Source organism: Myotis lucifugus, unplaced genomic scaffold, assembly GCF_000147115.1.
Source record: "Myotis lucifugus unplaced genomic scaffold, Myoluc2.0 scaffold_13, whole genome shotgun sequence".
In the NCBI taxonomy this organism is placed as follows: Eukaryota; Metazoa; Chordata; class Mammalia; order Chiroptera; family Vespertilionidae; genus Myotis; species Myotis lucifugus.
The window spans coordinates 536,555-557,327 of record NW_005871061.1 but is presented as its reverse complement, the minus strand read 5'-3'; the positions used below and the strand labels follow the sequence as shown (position 1 = coordinate 557,327).

Below are 20,773 nucleotides of genomic sequence, written 5' to 3'. Positions count from 1 at the left end.
TACATATGCAGGCTTCCCACCAGCTCATCTTAGTTTTTATAAATGGGGTAGGGGGAGGAGCTGATGTTGGGATCTGGGAGTGAGAGGTGAGAATCCCTTTAACAGAGTCCTGAATCAGTAAAAGGTAAGAACTTTGACCTACCACCCAGCACTAAATGTTCACCAACCATTCTCTATTTGATTGTTTGCTGTCTGTAGGGGGCGGCACAACTCAAGGAAAAGGAAGAAGAAGAAGATCAAGGGATTTTTTTTTAGTAGAAACTGGTTTCTTCAAAGAAATGTAGGACCTGAATTGGTCACAAGGGGGTGATAGAGGCAAGCACAAAATCAGAACCCGCTTATCCACTCCTGTCTTTAGAAAAGCCTTCGTTAATGCTAATTAATTTTTTTTTGGGGGGGGGGGGCTTCAATATCTTTGGGGCGCAAATGAGGGGTGGAACAGAAAAGTGAGGCTTTAAGGGAAGAGATACAAGTCAAGAGAATGAGTAGAGGCAGGGGAATTGAAAAGATGGGCATTTGTGGGGGCAAGGAGGGGTAGTGAAAGTGGCTGGAAGTGTGCCTGAGATAAATGGGAGATATTTGGAGAGAGTGGAAGGGAGGGAAGGAGGGAGGGAGGCAGAGAGAGAGAGAGATCAATTGGTTGCTTCCTACATGTGCCCCAACCCGGCCTAAGATCAAGCCTGCAACCAAAGTACAGTATGTACCCTTGACTGGAATCAAACAAAAGACCCTTCAGTCCGAAGGCAAATGCTCTATCCACTTAGCCAAACCAGCCAGGGCATAAATGGGAGATATTTGAAAACTAGAGTTCTCACTCTAAAGAGAGGGGACATGTACTTCTCCTAATCTCTATTCTCTCTTGTCTGTCTACCAGTAGACATAGTTCTAGGCAAGGAAGAAAGGAAAGTGCTCCACACAATGCGATATCCAGGAGGCATGTCTGAGTCAGAATATAGGTCTAGAAGCAAATGAGCTTCTCCCTCTCCCAGCCTTTTTTCTCCTCCCCTCTCACTTTGGTGAAGGGAAAATCAAACGTTATACTCCTGAGAAAACAATAAGGTAGGAAAAAAGCAGACTAAAAACATTTTTAAATTAAGACCCTAAACAAAAAAAAGAGATACTGATACCCTTGTAACCTGACTTTTGACATGTGTATCTGTGGAGACTCAGATCAAAGCTTTATATGTTTGCATTGCCCCTAGTTCCATGTTGGATTGCAGATAGTGCAGTTTGTGTACAGGAAAAGATGGTTCAAATATCTCCTTACTAGAATATCACAACTAGATGGCCGATTCAAGTGTAGGAACATTCTTTGACTTGTCATAGATGTGGGATATACACAAATTAGTTATTTTGTGAAAGCACGTCTGGAGGTCAGGGCTAGAAGTTGCTGGTGTTCAACCGCTAATCATGAGAGGGTACAGCCAGACTAAGAAAAAAAACAACACAGAAAAATAGGGAGGTTCAGACAGGGTTGAGTATAGGTAAGAGCTCTGGACCTTAGTCAAAGATACAGGAAAAGGCAAGTCCTGAGAATGAGGCAGAAATCAACTGCGGGTAGTAAGCACTCAAGGCTTCCCGAAAGAACATGGCCTCAATAAAGAAGAATCACCATTTGCCTAATGGAAATGATAACTTTTTTTGTGAAGCTTAAGCCATTTAAAATGTTCAGCTGTGCTCTTGGCCTCTCCAAGGGTCCTTTCATTCAGGGAAAAATGTTTGCTCAGCCCGAGGATGCTGGTTTTTCATTTAGCCACAATATCAGTAGTCATTTGGCCAGCCTCCCCATTGTTGGAAACACCATCCCCACTCCCGACCCCACTGTGAAGCAGGCGTTCTGTGCCCTGGATGGCGAGAGTGCCGGTGTGGAAAATCAGGGCCAGATTAAGATGTCCGTCAGTGAAGTGTGTCGGGAAACTGTGTCACATTGCTGCAACTCATTTCTGCAGCAGGCCGGATTAAATTTGTTAATAAGCATGACAGTTATTAATAACATGCTTGCCAAATCCGTTTCAGACCCGAGGTTTCCTTTGATATCAGAGGGAAGTGGATGTGCTGAGGTTCATGTTTTGAAACAGTTGATGGGTTTGTCTGAAAAACCAGTCTTGGCAGGGGAATTGCTGGGTCCCCAAATGCTGCTCTCATTCATGCCCCTCTTTATTGGGAACGGAAACGGACAGGTTCTCCCGGACACCCTGGCCTCTTAAAAGACCATCCCAAACAGAATGGGACCAAATCTACCCACAACCCATTTGGGGAACACACACTTGTGTTCTCATTCAAAGACTCTGCAGAGGGTGCTATAGAAGATCCAGCCTTAGCCATCACCACATCATGGGGTGAAAGTCACACTTGCTAAATCGAGGACCACATTATTATTGGTGGGGCAGAGGTTCCCACTGAGCTCTGAGTGACTTCTGGTTGTGCAGTCTACAGGTAATGTGCATTGTAAATTACTTCCTTACTTCTTCCTGTGGTAAAGGGCTCATCGCAGCTGCCAGCTGTGGATAAAGCATCAGGAAGGATGCTTGCCTTTGGTGGTCTCCCTGTCTAAGCCGGACTGTCTTGTGGAGACCAGACACATATCAGAGCTTGTGCTGAAAATGCTTTTGTCGCTGTGTATGTCAAATTCTTTTTTGTTTACCCTTTCTTCTACACCAGCTGATGGATGGTGAACCCGTTCATCAGAAAAGTGCACTCCCTTCCCATGTTCTGTGCTGACTTAACCTCATCCACCCAAGTCTACATTTGTATGTTTCATCAATAAACTTGTGTGCTTTGACTGGCGAAAATGAGACATGGTACTTGTCCTTGAGTTGACAGTGTGCATGAGGAGAAAGACAAAACTGCAGGATAAATGCTAACTGGATCAGGGAGGAGGGAAGGGAGGCATTTGCTCCAACAAATGCACTCTTATCAGTGCTCACAGGAGGCAGGGGTAGAGATGGGCTGCAGTGTTCAGGAAAACCTCAGCAAGGGGTTGGGGGCTGAGGGAAGGTGAGGGCGTGGAGGGGGTTTGGTGGAATTAGGATAAAATGCTGGGAGGACTGAAAGAGACAACACCTGTGAAGCAGGCAGCACAGTGCCTGGCACCTGGCACCTGGCACCTGGCACCTGGCACAAAAAAATCCCTTGATGAAGGTGTCTTTCCTTGACTGCCAGCCTAGAGAGGAATGTCAGTATCCTTGGGTTTGTCTACACATCCTTGGGGGCCACTGGGCAACCCATCCCTGCACACTTAATGGACGATTGTAGCAATAATGGTTTCCACTTGCTGAGTGTCTACTTTGTGTCATTCTCTTCTGGGAAGCTGCTGTTAAACCTACTTCCAGAACCCCTCCTTTTCTTGGGGTCCCAAGACCAAATTCCTGGCAGAGTGAGAAGAGTTGGCTGCCCCTGCTTCTCTTGGTGGAATTACCTTTCTGCACCATCCTGGAACCTTCGGTGGGATCCAGGAAGAGGAGAGTGGAGTTCTCCACCAACGTCCTTTAGGGGTCATAGGGCAGACGCTGGGGGTGCTTGGAATGGCTGTGGCTATTCCATTGATCAAGAGACACATCCTCCCCTCCATCCAAGCTCCCAATACCCTTTAGAGCAGCGGTTCTCAACCTGTGGTTTGCGACCCCTTTGGTGGTCGAACGACCCTTTCACAGGGGCTGCCTAAGACCATCCTGCATATCAGATATTTACATTACGATTCACAACAGTAGCAACATTACAGTTATGAAGTAGCAACGAAAATAATTTTATGGTTGGGTCACAACATGAGGAACTGTATTTAAAGGGCCAGAAGGTTGAGAACCACTGCCTTAGAGGAAAGGAAGAGCCCAGCTCTAACCACTGAACCACTTCATTGAAATGGGCAACTCATTTCCAGACCCGTGTCAATGGGCCTTAGACCCTGTGTCGCCAAAGCCGGGTTCCCTGTGTGTTTTGGATGTGTCAGGCAATGGCCCTGTTCCTCAAAGCTCTGGCCAGCTCAGTGGACAAGAAGCTTCCCTTGCGCAGTAATGCTTCTGTGCCCGTTGCCCTCTGCTGGTCTCTTGGGATGCTGCTCTGGGCCACTGTGCCCCAGGCATCAGTGCTCTCCAAGTGTTCTGCCTCCTGACTATTCTCCACAGAGAGTGTAGTTTTATTTTAGTTTTTCTCCCTTTTCCCAGAGTTTGGTTTGCAGGTGGGTTACAGCTCTCCTGCCTGTTCCCATTGCCCTACGCTTCAGGCTGTCTAGTGGGCACTGGTGCTTGCCAGGTCCCTGGGGCCATCTCAGGGATCCTCCACACAAGAATGGGGGTGCGACCTCTTCCCAGGTCTCGGTACCTTGGACGGCTGGCACATGATGCCAGGTTGCAGTGACACCACACCCCCAATAAGGATCAGCGCCCTGGGGCTTTCTTGCTGGCTCTGGAGCCCTGTCTTGTTTCCTAAGAGCTGGTAATGCGACCATCTTTTTCTCCCAAGCAAGCCTCGGGTGGCCTGGACAATCTGTTTTCCAATCTGTAGGATTGCCCTGCAGACAGTCCCTGCATCCACTTGTCCCCGTGGTGCAGTCAGCATGGCTCATGCTGTCTTCAGTGACACCTTACGACTCGGCCTCTTTAACCTCAGCACAAAGGCAGGGGGGTTTCTCCTTCCTCCTGGCTCAGGATCCCAAATGAACACGCGCCTCCCTGCTTCTCTGCCCTCTGCTGAATTCCCCTTGTGTTATGCATCAAGCCGTTTCCCCCCAGGCCTGAGGAAGGCACTTGGTGCTTGCAGGCCACAACTGACTCCCAACACAGGGAGGGCCTCGGAGACTTTCTGCCCATCTCTGTCACAGGGGAGCCTGCCTGCATTGAAGTGTCTCCATGGTGTGGCCTTGGCCCAGCCAAGAGCCTCCTCTCCACTTGCTGGCACTGCCCTTCCAAAGATACTCCCTGTGTCTGGAAGCTCAGCCCTCTGGTATGCCCTTCATCCCTTGGTGGGTTGCTGTGCCAGGGCAGGGGCCCAGTTCCCAGTGGATTCTGCCTGCGGACATGGAGGGGAGTCCAGAGCATGCCTGCCAGTCACGGTCCGATTAAGATATTCAGATGGCAGCCCAGCCTGTGTTGCTCAGTGGTTGATCATCGACCTATGAACCAGGAGGTCACGGTTCGATTTCTGGTCAGGGCATGTGGCTGGGTAGCGGGTTCCATCCCCAGTGTGGGGCATGCGGGAGGCAGCCGGTCAGTGATTCTCTCTCATCATTGATGTTTCTCTCTCTCTCTCTCTCTCCCTCTCCCTTCCTCTAGGAAATCAATAAAAATATATTTTTTAAAAAAGATATTCAGAGGCCATCAGCACTGGAAAGACTCTGGCGCCCACTCCCATACTGAATTAAAAATGAAACAGTAAGAGACCTCCAAGCACAAAACTTACCTACCTTCCTGCTGCAACTAACAGAGATTCTTTCTGGGTTTCCCAATGGTAAACATTTGACATGGTCATCAAAGCTTGAGCTTGTCACACTCTGTGGGGAGGTGTCCTGCCCTAATGGGGCTGCCCCAGCCTAAGCTGTCTCTTGTGTAAATCTGGAGCTGCTGCCACAGCCTGGCTGCCTTCTAGTCCCAGAAAGGGCCTTGGCTTTTCTTCTTATTCATCTCATCATTACATCTACATTTGGTGCTGTAGATACCACATTAACTCCCAGTGCCCTCCCCAGCCTGCTGCCTCTCCTGGGGAATCTGTGGTTTTACAACCTGCATTTCTCTCTCTCCACCCCCCCCCCGCCGCCTCCTCCGCCCCCCCCCTACACACACCCCATAAGTGCAGGCAAGGTTTCAGACATCCAGCTTCCCAGCTCAAGTATCATCCAGCTTCCCAGCTCAAATATCCAGTCCCAAACTCTGCATCCTCACCGTGGCCCTATGTGCCACTCTGAAAGTAGTTTCAACCACAATTCTCTCACTTTGAAGTGCCACCCACAGACAGGCACAGCACTCACCAAGTCAATCTCCAAGCTGCCATAGCACCATTTGGCTAAGAGTGACAGATGGGTGGAGGACTGGCTCCCTGCTCCCTTTTAGGGGCCACTGATTGGTATGGGATCCAGGTGGGTGCCACTCAGAGTCCAGCATAGTCTTGCAGAGGATCGGCCAAGCCCGTGTCTGCTACACATGCTGCGTGCAGCACCTCACACTCTGTCACTTCCCTCCATTCTTTGGCAGGTAGTGATCCAACTTTACTACTTTTTCTAAATGGATAACCAGTTAACCCAGCATCATTTATCACTCCACCCTCATGCTGCAGAGTAGCACATTCTGGGATCCTCATGCACCCAGCTGAGCGTCCCTTCTGTGGCCTCCTGGTGTTCAAGTCCCTCCTGAGGCACACCCCTTTCTCCCAGGAACCTCTAACTTAGGAACCTCAGATCCCTGGGCGACCAGAAGGGGTGTGTGTTGCTGGGGAGGAGTGTGTTGGCGCTTGTGAGCAGGCTTCTGCCCCAAGTTCCTTCTCAGGACATACTCTGGCCCACAGGAAACTTGGGAACCCTCACCCGGCCTATTTCGCACCATTGGAAACCGGGGACTGGTTTCTTCCCTCGCCAAAATTACTTTATTTGTGTGAGAGAAAAGCAAGTTTTTTTCTATGTATAGACTTGCCAGCCATATGGTATCCATTAACCACATTTGAAATATGGCTATTGTCAGGCAGTGGTTTCTCTCAACTCTTCCCTTGAATTTTTTAGTGGCATATTTGATCAATCTAGAATTTTACATTTCCTGTCAATGTTTTCCTGTTGGACTTATATATTTTCATTTTGCTTAGGACAGTCTTTCACACTCCAAGTTTAGTAGAAAACATTTGCCTATATTTACTTCTAGCATAAGTAGTTTCCTTTTTATAGTAAGCCCCTTTAAACTACTAATAGTATGTGTGTGCTTGTTGCCATGTGCGTGTGTGTGTGCGCTCACGTGCGCATGTGCATTTGGTTTGACATAGACTTTGTATGTAAATTTTCTCTAAATTTATAATTAGTTGTACTAATGTCACTTATTGCAGAATCCATTTTTTAGAATTGATTGAAATTACATTGAGTTTATGGATAATTGGCAGATATTAGTATCTACAATTTCCCATTTAGGCATATTTATTTAGATATTTTTTTGTTGCTCATTGTTGTTTTCTTCATAATCATCTTTCACATTTCTTTTGGGGATTATTCCTGCATATTTGTTTTATTGCTTTTGTCAGTGGACATGCTCTTTACCTCCTCCTACAACACTATGCTACATCAACTTGCTGTCCTTACCATGCGTGCCAGTGCACACTGGACATATCTCTGGTTTCTGCTGCTCTTGGAACAGCAGTAAAAAAAAATGGAGGTGATCAAGTGCCTCTGCATCATTAATCCTATACAGGAGAGAAGGGGGAAAGGATAAGGCATTAAGGCCTGTTGTTCCACAAATGCTCTTTCCCACAACTCTCCCTATAGGTGCTTTCATTTCTTTCATTTTATTTTTTAATATAAATTCTTTATTGTTTAAAGTATTACATATGTCTTCTTTTCCCCATTGACCTCTCCCCAGCCACCCCCACCCCTCAGCACATGCCCTCACCCCCCTATCTGTGTCCATTGGTTATGCTTATATGCTTGCATACAAGTCCTTTGGTTGTTCTCTTAACCCCTGACCCCCCACCTTCCCTCATAGGTTGGACAGTCTGTTTGATGCTTCTATGACTCTGGTTCTATTTTTGTTCATCAGTTTATGTTGTCCGTTATATTTCACAAATGAGTGAGATCATGTGATATTTATCTTTCTCTGACTGGCTTATTTCACTTAGCATAATGCTCTCCAGGTCCATCCATGCTGTTGCAAATGGTAAGAGTTCCTTCTTTTTTACAGCAGGTAGTATTCCAATGTGTAGATGTACCAGTTTTCTAGTCCATTCATCTGCTGATGGGCACTTAGGCTGTTTCCAAATCTTAGCTATTGTAAATTGTGCTGCTATGAACATATGGGTGCATATATCCTTTTTGATGGTGTTTCTGTTTTTTCTGTGGGGTTTTTTTTTTGGGGGGGGGCGGATATATTCCTAGAAGTGGGATTACTGGGTCAAATGGAAGTTCCTTTTTTACTTTTTTGAGGAAATGCTATTTTACTTTTGTATTTTCTTTTTCCCTTTCACCTGGTCATGGAGTAGTTCAATCTGGTTCTTCTGGCTTATTCAATCATCTTTAGTTAATCCTGGCAAGGTCTCTACTAAGTCTAGCCATCAGTGTTTTATTGTTCTTTGTTCTTGAATATCTGAATATGAGAGGATTTTGAAGGAAGGAAAGGCAGTTGATGGCTCTAGTTATTGTCACAAATAGGCCCTCCAAATAACCATGTTATAAGAGTCCCTCTACATAAATATTTGCATCTCACAAAGACCAATTGTTAATGTGCAAATATATATCCAGAATTCTATATTTTTGTGATATAAGCCTTTAATTTGTGTAGTAGATGGATTTGGTGACTTTCTCAACTAGGGAAGGTATGTGGAGGAAAGGGAAGTGTTAGGGGATGTTCCAATCAGCCTTCTCTCTCAGCCTCTTCAACCCTGCCATCTGGGCTGTCCTATGTTGGACTTCACATGTTTTGCAGCTTGTGCCTCTGGAAGTTAGAAACTAACCCTAGTGTTCTGTGATTTTTCCGATATCTTCTCTAGTTATTTCAAACACCGCCCCCCAGGGTTTTAATCCAGGGATCGATTAGAGCCAGGAGATGTATGCTTGGCTGTTCTTCTTGTGTCCTCTCTTCCTCCATAAAGTTCCTCTCTAATGAACACTTCCTTTAGATCCCAAGTTCTCATTACTTATATGTTACAGCAAAGATCAATGATCAGAGTCTTCCAGACCTGCTTTCTGATATGTAATGAAAGCTTTTAGAATTTAAAAAAAACCCTAAATTGATAACTATGCATTTTTTTCTTTATTGATTAAGGTATTACTAGTACATATGTGTCCTTATCTCCCCATTGCACCCTCAACCCTCCGACTCATGTCCTCACCCCCCTGGTGTCTGTGTCCATTGGTTAGGCTTATATGCATGCATACAAGTCCTTTGGTTGATCTCTCCCTCTTACCCCCACCCTCCCCTACCTTCCCTCTGAGGTTTGAAGGTCTGATCGATGTTTCTCTGCCTCTGGATCTGTTTTTGTTTATCAGTTTATGTTGTTTATTATATTCCACAAATGAGTGAGATCATGTGATATTTATCTTTCCCTGACTGGTTTATTTTGCATAGCATAATGCTCTCCAGTTCCATCCATGCTGTTGCAAATGGTAAGAATTCCTTCTTTTTTTACCGCAGTGTAGTATTTCATTGTGCAGATATACCACAGTTTTTTAATCCACTCATCTGCTGATGGGCACGTAGGCTGTTTCCAAATCTTAGCTATTGTAAATTGTGCTGCTATGAACATAAGGGTGCATATATCCTTTCTGATTGGTGTTTCTAGTTTCTTGGGATATATTCCTAGAAGTGGGATCACTGGGTCAAATGGCAGTTCCATTTTTAGTTGTTTTTTTTAATATATATTTTATTGATTTTTTACAGAGAGGAAGGAAGAGAGATAGAGAGTTAGAAACATCGATGAGAGAGAAACATCGATCAGCTGCCTCCTGCACACCTCCCACTGGGGATGTGCCTGCAACCAACGTACATGCCCTTGACCAGAATCGAACCTGAGACCCCTCAGTCGGAAGGCCGACGCTCTATCCACTGAGCCAAACCGGTCACAGCCATTTTTAGTTTTTTGAGGAAACTCCATACTGTTTTCCACAGTGGCTGCACCAGTCTGCATTCCACCAGCAGTGCAGGAGGTTTCCTTTTTCTCCACATCCTCACCAGCATTTGTCGTTTGTTGATTTGTTGATGACAGCCATTCTGACAGGTGTGAGATGGTACCGCATTGTCGTTTTGATTTGCATTTCTCGGATGATTAGTGACTTTGAGCATGTCCCACACATCAGGTATGACTCAGCGCCAGAATTGCGGCCACCTCTCCTCGACTCTCTCCTCTTCCCAGCCTCTCCCCAGACTCCACAAGTCTGCAACTCTACCTGCACCTCAGTGACCGGCGAGTGTCTGTATTTGAAAGGTCCTATGAACTAGGTTCAGCAAACAAAAGCAAAGACCAAATAGAGGGGAAAGAGCTGCACCACTGCGAGCCCCTCTCCCACTGACAGGGCGTGGCCTGGGCAACTGTACAGGCTGCTCCTCTGGGCTCAGTCTCTCATGACTGTGGACCCAGATCTAGAATCCCCTGCTGCCAGCAGTCCTGTGGACCTCCTTTCAGAGGCTATGCCTGTCCCAAGGGACGCAGCCTCAGTGCTGTGAGGTTTCCCTCTGACCCTTTGTGCTCAGAGGTCTCGCAGTTCTCTCCAGCCCAGATCCCTGATTTTATCATTCTCCAGGCGTCCTCTGCCCTTCCCGGCTGCAAATTGTCTCACCAGCTGTGTCTACTTCGCCAATTCGGGTGGATGTTATTTGATTTAGTTGCTTGTTCTATTTGCTCCGGGACAAGGCTCAGGACACATCCGTCTATTCTGCCACCATTTTGTCTCCCTTGATAACTATGCATTTTTAAAATTAGCTTTGAGAACTCTTAAATATCTTGAGCCAAGTACAGGCAATAGTTTGCTTCTCATTTTGTGAAGTTATAATCCTAATAACTTCATCTTAATGGTGAGTGGGTTATACAAGAACATTATTTACAAGGGAGGTTATATATAGTTTGGTTAAATATTTTTATAACATTGCTCTTGTTAAATGCTAAAGGGACTGTACCAGGTCAGGGTTAAAAATGGGCAGGGACACAGGTGGTCCAGTGGGCAACCAGAACACTGACCTATATGTTTGCCCCAGTCCTCAGGAAGGCCAGAGGAAAGAGACTATATCAGGCGTCTCACACAACATGATAGCCACAAGGTTGGGCAAAGAAAGATCAAACAATTCTTTAGATTTTGTCTTAAATTTAATTTGTTTAAAATGTAAACATACTAGTGGTTGATGATTCAAAATATAACAAAGAATATAAATTGAAAATATCCCTCTCACCTCTCTGTTGCCACACACTAGTTGTTCCCACCTGAGGCAGTGTTATTAGTTACTTGTGCAACATTACAGAGAGGTTTTATATATTTATTTTAAATGAAAATATTTAAGTCCAACAGGAAAACATTGACAGGAAATGTAAAATTCTAGATTGATCAAATATGCCACTAAAAAATTCAAGGGAAGAGTTGAGAGAAACCACTGCCTGACAATAGCCATATTTCAAATGTGGTAATGGATACCACATGGCTGGCAAGTCTATACATAGAAAAAAACTTGCTTTTCTCTCACACAAATAAAGTAATTTTGGCGAGGGAAGAAACCAGTCCCCGGTTTCCAATGGTGCGAAATAGGCCGGGTGAGGGTTCCCAAGTTTCCTGTGGGCCAGAGTATGTCCTGAGAAGGAACTTGGGGCAGAAGCCTGCTCACAAGCGCCAACACACTCCTCCCCAGCAACACACACCCCTTCTGGTCGCCCAGGGATCTGAGGTTCCTAAGTTAGAGGTTCCTGGGAGAAAGGGGTGTGCCTCAGGAGGGACTTGGACACCAGGAGGCCACAGAAGGGATGCTCAGCTGGGTGCATGAGGATCCCAGAATGTGCTACTCTGCAGCATGAGGGTGGAGTGATAAATGATGCTGGGTTAACTGGTTATCCATTTAGAAAAAGGAGTAAAGTTGGATCACTACCTGCCAAAGAATGGAGGGAAGTGACAGAGTGTGAGGTGCTGCACGCAGCATGTGTAGCAGACACGGGCTTGGCCGATCCTCTGCAAGACTATGCTGGACTCTGGAGTGGCACCCACCTGGATCCCATACCAATCAGTGGCCCCTAGAAGGGAGCAGGGAGCCAGTCCTCCACCCATCTGTCACTCTTAGCCAAATGGTGCTATGGCAGCTTGGAGATTGACTTGGTGAGTGCTGTGCCTGTCTGTGGGTGGCACTTCAAAGTGAGAGAATTGTGGTTGAAACTACTTTCAGAGTGGCACATAGGGCCACGGTGAGGATGCAGAGTTTGGGACTGGATATTTGAGCTGGGAAGCTGGATGATACTTGAGCTGGGAAGCTGGATGTCTGCAACCTTGCCTGCACTTATGGGGTGTGTGTAGGGGGGGGGCGGGGGAGGCGGGGGGGGGGTGGAGAGAGAGAAATGCAGGTTGTAAAACCACAGATTCCCCAGGAGAGGCAGCAGGCTGGGGAGGGCACTGGGAGTTAATGTGGTATCTACAGCACCAAATGTAGATGTAATGATGAGATGAATAAGAAGAAAAGCCAAGGCCCTTTCTGGGACTAGAAGGCAGCCAGGCTGTGGCAGCAGCTCCAGATTTACACAAGAGACAGCTTAGGCTGGGGCAGCCCCATTAGGGCAGGACACCTCCCCACAGAGTGTGACAAGCTCAAGCTTTGATGACCATGTCAAATGTTTACCATTGGGAAACCCAGAAAGAATCTCTGTTAGTTGCAGCAGGAAGGTAGGTAAGTTTTGTGCTTGGAGGTCTCTTACTGTTTCATTTTTAATTCAGTATGGGAGTGGGCGCCAGAGTCTTTCCAGTGCTGATGGCCTCTGAATATCTTTTTTAAAAAATATATTTTTATTGATTTCCTAGAGGAAGGGAGAGGGAGAGAGAGAGAGAGAGAGAAACATCAATGATGAGAGAGAATCACTGACCGGCTGCTTCCCGCACGCCCCACACTGAGGATGGAACCCGCTACCCAGTCACGTGCCCTGACCAGAAATCGAACCGTGACCTCCTGGTTCATAGGTCGATGATCAACCACTGAGCAACACAGGCTGGGCTAGCATCTGAATATCTTAATCGGACCGTGACTGGCAGGCATGCTCTGGACTCCCCTCCATGTCCGCAGGCAGAATCCACTGGGAACTGGGCCCCTGCCCTGGCACAGCAACCCACCAAGGGATGAAGGGCATACCAGAGGGCTGAGCTTCCAGACACAGGGAGTATCTTTGGAAGGGCAGTGCCAGCAAGTGGAGAGGAGGCTCTTGGCTGGGCCAAGGCCACACCATGGAGACACTTCAATGCAGGCAGGCTCCCCTGTGACAGAGATGGGCAGAAAGTCTCCGAGGCCCTCCCTGTGTTGGGAGTCAGTTGTGGCCTGCAAGCACCAAGTGCCTTCCTCAGGCCTGGGGGGAAACGGCTTGATGCATAACACAAGGGGAATTCAGCAGAGGGCAGAGAAGCAGGGAGGCGCGTGTTCATTTGGGATCCTGAGCCAGGAGGAAGGAGAAACCCCCCTGCCTTTGTGCTGAGGTTAAAGAGGCCGAGTCGTAAGGTGTCACTGAAGACAGCATGAGCCATGCTGACTGCACCACAGGGACAAGTGGATGCAGGGACTGTCTGCAGGGCAATCCTACAGATTGGAAAACAGATTGTCCAGGCCACCCGAGGCTTGCTTGGGAGAAAAAGATGGTCGCACTACCAGCTCTTAGGAAACAAGACAGGGCTCCAGAGCCAGCAAGAAAGCCCCAGGGCGCTGATCCTTATTGGGGGTGTGGTGTCACTGCAACCTCGAATCATGTGCCAGCCGTCCAAGGTACCGAGACCTGGGAAGAGGTCGTACCCCCATTCTTGTGTGGAGGATCCCTGAGATGGCCCCGGGGACCTGGCAAGCACCAGTGCCCACTAGACAGCCTGAAGCGTAGGGCAATGGGAACAGGCAGGAGAGCTGTAACCCACCTGCAAACCAAACTCTGGGAAAAGGGAGAAAAACTAAAATAAAACTACACTCTCTGTGGAGAATAGTCAGGAGGCAGAACACTTGGAGAGCACTGATGCCTGGGGCACAGTGGCCCAGAGCAGCATCCCAAGAGACCAGCAGAGGGCAACGGGCACAGAAGCATTACTGCGCAAGGGAAGCTTCTTGTCCACTGAGCTGGCCAGAGCTTTGAGGAACAGGGCCATTGCCTGACACATCCAAAACACACAGGGAACCCGGCTTTGGCGACACAGGGTCTAAGGCCCATTGACACGGGTCTGGAAACGAGTTGCCCATTTCAATGAAGTGGTTCAGTGGTTAGAGCTGGGCTCTTCCTTTCCTCTAAGGCAGTGGTTCTCAACCTTCTGGCCCTTTAAATACAGTTCCTCATGTTGTGACCCAACCATAAGATTATTTTCGTTGCTACTTCATAACTGTAATGTTGCTACTGTTGTGAATCGTAATGTAAATATCTGATATGCAGGATGGTCTTAGGCAACCCCTGTGAAAGGGTCGTTCGACCACCAAAGGGGTCGCAAACCACAGGTTGAGAACCGCTGCTCTAAAGGGTATTGGGAGCTTGGATGGAGGGGAGGATGTGTCTCTTGATCAATGGAATAGCCACAGCCATTCCAAGCACCCCCAGCGTCTGCCCTATGACCCCTAAAGGAAGTTGGTGGAGAACTTCACTCTCCTCTTCCTGGATCCCACCGAAGGTTCCAGGGATGGTGCAGAAAGGTAATTCCACCAAGAGAAGCAGGGGCAGCCAACTCTTCTCACTCTGCCAGGAATTTGGTCTTGGGACCCCAAGAAAAGGAGGGGTTCTGGAAGTAGGTTTAACAGCAGCTTCCCAGAAGAGAATGACACAAAGTAGACACTCAGCAAGTGGAAACCATTATTGCTACAATCGTCCATTAAGTGTGCAGGGATGGGTTGCCCAGTGGCCCCCAAGGATGTGTAGACAAACCCAAGGATACTGACATTCCTCTCTAGGCTGGCAGTCAAGGAAAGACACCTTCATCAAGGGATTTTTTTAGGTGCCAGGTGCCAGGTGCCAGGTGCCAGGCACTGTGCTGCCTGCTTCACAGGTGTTGTCTCTTTCAGTCCTCCCAGCATTTTATCCTAATTCCACCAAACCCCCTCCACGCCCTCACCTTCCCTCAGCCCCCAACCCCTTGCTGAGGTTTTCCTGAACACTGCAGCCCATCTCTACCCCTGCCTCCTGTGAGCACTGATAAGAGTGCATTTGTTGGAGCAAATGCCTCCCTTCCCTCCTCCCTGATCCAGTTAGCATTTATCCTGCAGTTTTGTCTTTCTCCTCATGCACACTGTCAACTCAAGGACAAGTACCATGTCTCATTTTCGCCAGTCAAAGCACACAAGTTTATTGATGAAACATACAAATGTAGACTTGGGTGGATGAGGTTAAGTCAGCACAGAACATGGGAAGGGAGTGCACTTTTCTGATGAACGGGTTCACCATCCATCAGCTGGTGTAGAAGAAAGGGTAAACAAAAAAGAATTTGACATACACAGCAACAAAAGCATTTTCAGCACAAGCTCTGATATGTGTCTGGTCTCCACAAGACAGTCCGGCTTAGACAGGGAGACCACCAAAGGCAAGCATCCTTCCTGATGCTTTATCCACAGCTGGCAGCTGCGATGAGCCCTTTACCACAGGAAGAAGTAAGGAAGTAATTTACAATGCACATTACCTGTAGACTGCACAACCAGAAGTCACTCAGAGCTCAGTGGGAACCTCTGCCCCACCAATAATAATGTGGTCCTCGATTTAGCAAGTGTGACTTTCACCCCATGATGTGGTGATGGCTAAGGCTGGATCTTCTATAGCACCCTCTGCAGAGTCTTTGAATGAGAACACAAGTGCGTGTTCCCCAAACGGGTTGTGGGTAGATTTGGTCCCATTCTGTTTGGGATGGTCTTTTAAGAGGCCAGGGTGTCCGGGAGAACCTGTCCGTTTCCGTTCCCGATAAAGAGGGGCATGAATGAGAGCAGCATTTGGGGACCCAGCAATTCCCCTGCCAAGACTGGTTTTTCAGACAAACCCATCAACTGTTTCAAAACATGAACCTCAGCACATCCACTTCCCTCTGATATCAAAGGAAACCTCGGGTCTGAAACGGATTTGGCAAGCATGTTATTAATAACTGTCATGCTTATTAACAAATTTAATCCGGCCTGCTGCAGAAATGAGTTGCAGCAATGTGACACAGTTTCCCGACACACTTCACTGACGGACATCTTAATCTGGCCCTGATTTTCCACACCGGCACTCTCGCCATCCAGGGCACAGAACGCCTGCTTCACAGTGGGGTCGGGAGTGGGGATGGTGTTTCCAACAACGGGGAGGCTGGCCAAATGACTACTGATATTGTGGCTAAATGAAAAACCAGCATCCTCGGGCTGAGCAAACATTTTTCCCTGAATGAAAGGACCCTTGGAGAGGCCAAGAGCACAACTGAAAATATTAAGGCTTTCAGCATTCCAAGTATTTTTATGTTTATAGGGGAATGGACGCTGTCTTGTTGGGTGTATTCGATTGGCCTTGCCCCCACCTGAGAGCCTGTTTTCTGTTCCATCAGGGGCCCCAGGTTCAGTCCAGTCCCCATCCTCATTCCAGGGCCGAGCCATAGTTATAAAATCAAACCACATCTGGGACTCCTCTTCATCCAGCTCTTGGTTGTCTTCCCATTCGTCTTCCTCCTCCTCCAGCTTCTCACTGTCATCTCTTCCTATGGTTAGTTTGTAAACGCAATAGCAGGCACCAGCTCCAATCATTAGTCCTGCCGCCATCCAACCCACTTCCCGAGCCCGGCCCATGTTCAAGTCCGTGCCAGCCTTGTGGAAGGACAGGAGAGGGCCCTTCTCCAACTGATTGAAGAGGAATTTAGAGCTAGGTTCTGTAATGGTGGAGAGCAGTGATCTTCAGCCTCTCAGACTCCTGTAGCTGTCTTGTGATGAATCTATGGGTGAAAAAGTAATTTCAGTGCCTTGAGCTGAGCCTAAGTTTGTGCCTAACCAAATAGACAGAATGGATTTTGAGCTTTGGTTTAGAGAGGTGGTTGATTAGGAAACTATTTCTTCAATGTTTGTGTGTGCATCATCTTCTCTCTACCCTCAGGACCCACTATTTCTCTTCCAGGCCTTGCAGAGAAGGGCAAGAGTTGGGGTTGTGCTATGATAGCCAGTAGGATGACATAGAGAGGCTAAACCTCAGGTAGTCTCCTCCTCCATCACACCCCTATCCCCAAAGGTTCACAGGCAGTTTCTCCCACCAACCTCCGCCAAAGTCAGGTAAATTCCTTCTTCTTCTCGTCTTCTGTTGTAAGTGCTCCTTCCACAGTGCTTGATGGACAGTCTAGCAGAATGACAGATGGAAAGATAGCCAGCAATGAAGAACTGAAAGTGTAGTGGATGGAACAGCACTGAGAACACAGTTCACAATGCTTGCTTTTCTGAATTTTCAGCCTTTGAGTTGAAAATATTTCACCCCCTTCCAGCTTTCCTTATGCGGGGTTCCCCGCCCCCTCCCCCTTGTCGTCCGCCATTTCCCCAGCAAAGGCTACCACACCCCTTTCCCTGCACCGAAATGGGAGGGGGTGTGGAGAAAGAAGGGGCCTGGAGAGGGCGACTGGGACTGGCCGGCTCTGATCCCAACCCTCTTTCCTCCGCCACCCCTTTCGCCACCAAGGGTCCAGGGCTCATCCCACCTTCACACCGACCTGCAGGGTCCCAAGACAGTTTGCTGCTTCCCTCCGCGACTTTTGTGGCGATCTATGGGCCAACAGACCTAAAAATCTGCCGACAGACAGGGAACTGAGGAGACGGAGTTCTTGGTGGACTGAGCAGCACTCCGAACAAGAGTGCCCCGATTGTGTGCCTTTTCTTTCCTTGCAGTCTCAGTAACCGCCATTCACTCCCCTCAGCCCCAGCTCCCCGTTCCCCCCCCCACACACACACACTGCATCCGACAGTTCTCTGTTAAAATGGGCACGGTATGGGAGGATTGGGGGTGCTCTTTAGAAAGTAGGTAAGAAAGGGACACAGACCCAATCTGCCCGAACCTGGATCGGTGGCATTCTTGGTCCTCTCCCACCCCCACCTCTCTCCAAGCTGAGCCCACACTCCCACCGACCTGCACAATCCGAGGCTAGTTTCTTCCTTCCTTCATAAGCCTGCAGAGTAATAGGGGGCTGGTACCCAGACAGAAGCGACTAGCAAGGAGTTGAGCTCTAGGCAGCTCGTGGTCACGTGATGATCACGTCACCAGTGAGCTCTGGCCCCCAATTTCCACTCCCATAAGCTGTGCTGCAGGCGCCAGCCTGCCCCGTACCTCCCCCCATCAAACTGGTCTCCGCCACTCTTTTCCTCTATAACAATAGCAGAAACCAGAAGTGGTTACGACTTTCTGGTATTTGAATTGGCCTTTCTCTAATTACAGGAAGGGGCAGCACCTTTTCTTGGGTCTACCGTTTACTTATACTTCTTGGAGAAATGTTTTATCCGTTTCCTTGGCTCCAAAACTCTCGCCTCCCCTCCCTTAATTTATACCCTTTTACACATGCAATCACTGCACCAAAATTGTGTGTGTGTGTGTGTGTGTAGTCAAAAAAGGAAGCCCAAGTAGTAGTGATGTTTTTATTAATATTTTTGATTCAGTTATAGTCTAATTGTTCCTTCCTTTCATTTTTTATTGACTCAAGCTACATTATTTTGTAATCAGAAAATACAATAAAGTTATGCCACTTAGAAAAAAAAGAATTCAAGTATCTGTATCTATACTTATAAAGATTTCCCAGTTAACAGGGAGGCCTCATTGATTTGGTTGTTAATTTGTACTGCATTAAGAATATTTTCTCTGACTGCACAGGAAATAGCAACTTTCAAACCGCATATTAAAATTTAAAAACATATCCTAATAAACAAAACCAGTGTGTTTTTGATATTATTTATAAATTGATGGACAATATGAATCTATAGTGAGCTGGTCAGCATTTTAATTATGACTTTTAGATAAGTGAACTACTATCCCTTCTTCCTGGCTGAACTCATAGTATTAGGCATCAGATTACTGAGATCTTCATACAGCAGTTCTCAACCTGTGGGTCGTGAACAATGAAAATACATCCTGCATATCAGATATTTACATTACGATTCATAACAGTAGCAAAATTACAGTTATGAAGTAGCAACAAAAATAATTTTATCGTTGGGGGTCACCACAACATGAGGAACTGTATTAAAGGGTCGCGGCATTAGGAAGGTTGAGAAGATTGTTGGATGGCTTTCAAAGGACAGACTTTATGTAGACCCCCAAATTCAAATGAATCGTATATCTTCAAATGTACCTTACAAATTAGTAACTTCCAGATTAGCCTGCTCCTCATTCAAAGGTCTTTATTTAAAATCTATTCTGAAGTTGCATGGTGTGTAACCCATCCAGAAATTAGAGAATTCCCTTTTATCCCATTGATAAAAGTGAGATTCAAGAGATGGACTTTTCATTTAATTATGAGCCTGGTACGATATCTCCGGTGTCTATCATTCATGTGCTATGTCGTTCAAGCAGTGGTGAGTGTTTTGAATCTTCCAGTAGAGATAGTAATGAGGGTCTGTGGGTGTCTGAAAATCACTGCAACACCCCTGAGATCCATGTAGTTTCCCCTCACGAAAAGCACAGTTCACAGAATCCCAAGCAGTTTGCAGAAGAAAGAGACCTTTTCATTTGCTGTCTTTTGTTAAAATTTCCCTGAACCACCCCTACAAGCCCCCCAGAATAATCCCAGAACTCAGGGACAAAGTATGCAGAAATTAGTCCCCAGACATCCAGCTGTCTCTGCTGGGGAGTCATATGCTAAATATAGACCATTAAGGCAGCCTCCTTCTTAGAACATTGAAATATGACACCCCAGCAGGAAGCTCCCCAAGTGAGAGGCCCTGTGGGGGAGGCCCTTTCAGGAGATTAGCCAGGGAGCCCAGAGTGCCTTGCTGGTGAATATTCAGGAGTCAAGAACAGGTCACAACTTTCTGGTTTTCCTCAAACTTTTATAGTGCAAACTCACTCACCAATTGTACTCCCTTTCTCTAAACCCCTACTTCAATTGTTTTGCCATCATTGCCTTATACTGTTCTTTTTCTCATCCTTTATTTTATCATAGACAAGTGAATTCTATTGATTAAGCTGTATAAACAGAACTTGAAGGTTCAACTGTCCATCATTAAATTTTTGGCTACTAAATACTTACGTAAGAGGCTTTTATTTGTTTTAAATATATGCATGAGAAAGAATTTACGAGTATGTAAAGCTTAACAAAGCTTCAAGGACAAACATTCCACTCTTACCTCTCCTCACTAATATACAATAACTCTCTCCTTTGGCATATTTTCCAATTGTTCCAGTGTATAACCCCTGACCATTTTCCCATTCTGTCAGACCTTTCCTGTTTGAATCCACTCCCTTTATAAAACTTCCTAAACCCCATGGGAATAATAACCCTTTCAATTCTCTTACTTCTTTGTCATTTTGATCTACAATTCCTACCAAGGAATGTTGGGACTAGCACTTAAAATCTACTTTGCTTTCCATTATACATTCACCAACAAATATTTAAGGGCAAGTTATTTGCCTGACCATTTCAAAAGTGAAAAAGGAAAATCCTTAAGCATTTCCTCAGACATGCCTGTTGAAAGTTCCTGAGCCTGCAAAAGGCTATGGGAAGTCAGTATCTAAAGGACCCTTCTGGCTTTAATCAGTATGTGGTCATATGTGACCTGTAACTTACAAAGTGTCTGGAAAAAAAAGATAGGCAGATGATAACACTAAAGACATTATAGAGGGTGAGAAAAATAAATTATAGAATATTGTTATCTTAATCTATATTATTTTTGGATTTTGTTATTTGTTTTTACATTGTGTATTAGTTGATCTTGTTTGGGTGCAAGCAACAGAAACCAAACCTGGTGAACTCAAACAATAAGAAGAT

At 46.6% G+C, this 20,773-nt stretch overlaps 2 protein-coding genes across 5 annotated transcripts; one reads left to right on the top strand and one right to left on the bottom strand.

Annotated features, from left to right (window-relative positions):
* Window positions 1-1,622: 1,622 nt before the first annotated feature.
* On the top strand, window positions 1,623-2,218 carry LOC102443157 (protein ARMCX6-like). The gene has a single exon (XM_006084714.2). It carries the CDS (start codon window positions 1,623-1,625, stop codon window positions 2,205-2,207), a length of 585 nt encoding a protein of 194 aa, XP_006084776.1. The 3' UTR covers window positions 2,208-2,218.
* A 12,907-nt stretch (window positions 2,219-15,125) lies between these two features.
* ARMCX6 (armadillo repeat containing, X-linked 6) lies at window positions 15,126-18,034 on the bottom strand. Of its 4 annotated transcripts, none has more exons than XM_014452141.2 (4): window positions 17,926-18,034; window positions 17,513-17,606; window positions 17,070-17,148; window positions 15,126-16,753 (listed from the first exon to the last, which is right to left on the bottom strand). In XM_014452141.2, the coding sequence occupies exon 4, from the start codon at window positions 16,608-16,610 to the stop codon at window positions 15,714-15,716; it is 897 nt and encodes a 298-aa protein (XP_014307627.1). In that variant the 5' UTR covers window positions 16,611-16,753; window positions 17,070-17,148; window positions 17,513-17,606; window positions 17,926-18,034; the 3' UTR covers window positions 15,126-15,713. The 4 variants fall into 4 exon arrangements, with proteins under 4 accessions (XP_014307627.1, XP_006084734.1, XP_014307626.1 ...); XM_006084672.3 differs by having other exon boundaries at window positions 17,501-17,588; XM_014452140.2 differs by having other exon boundaries at window positions 17,070-17,189; window positions 17,513-17,588.
* Between the last annotated feature and the right edge of the window lie 2,739 nt (window positions 18,035-20,773).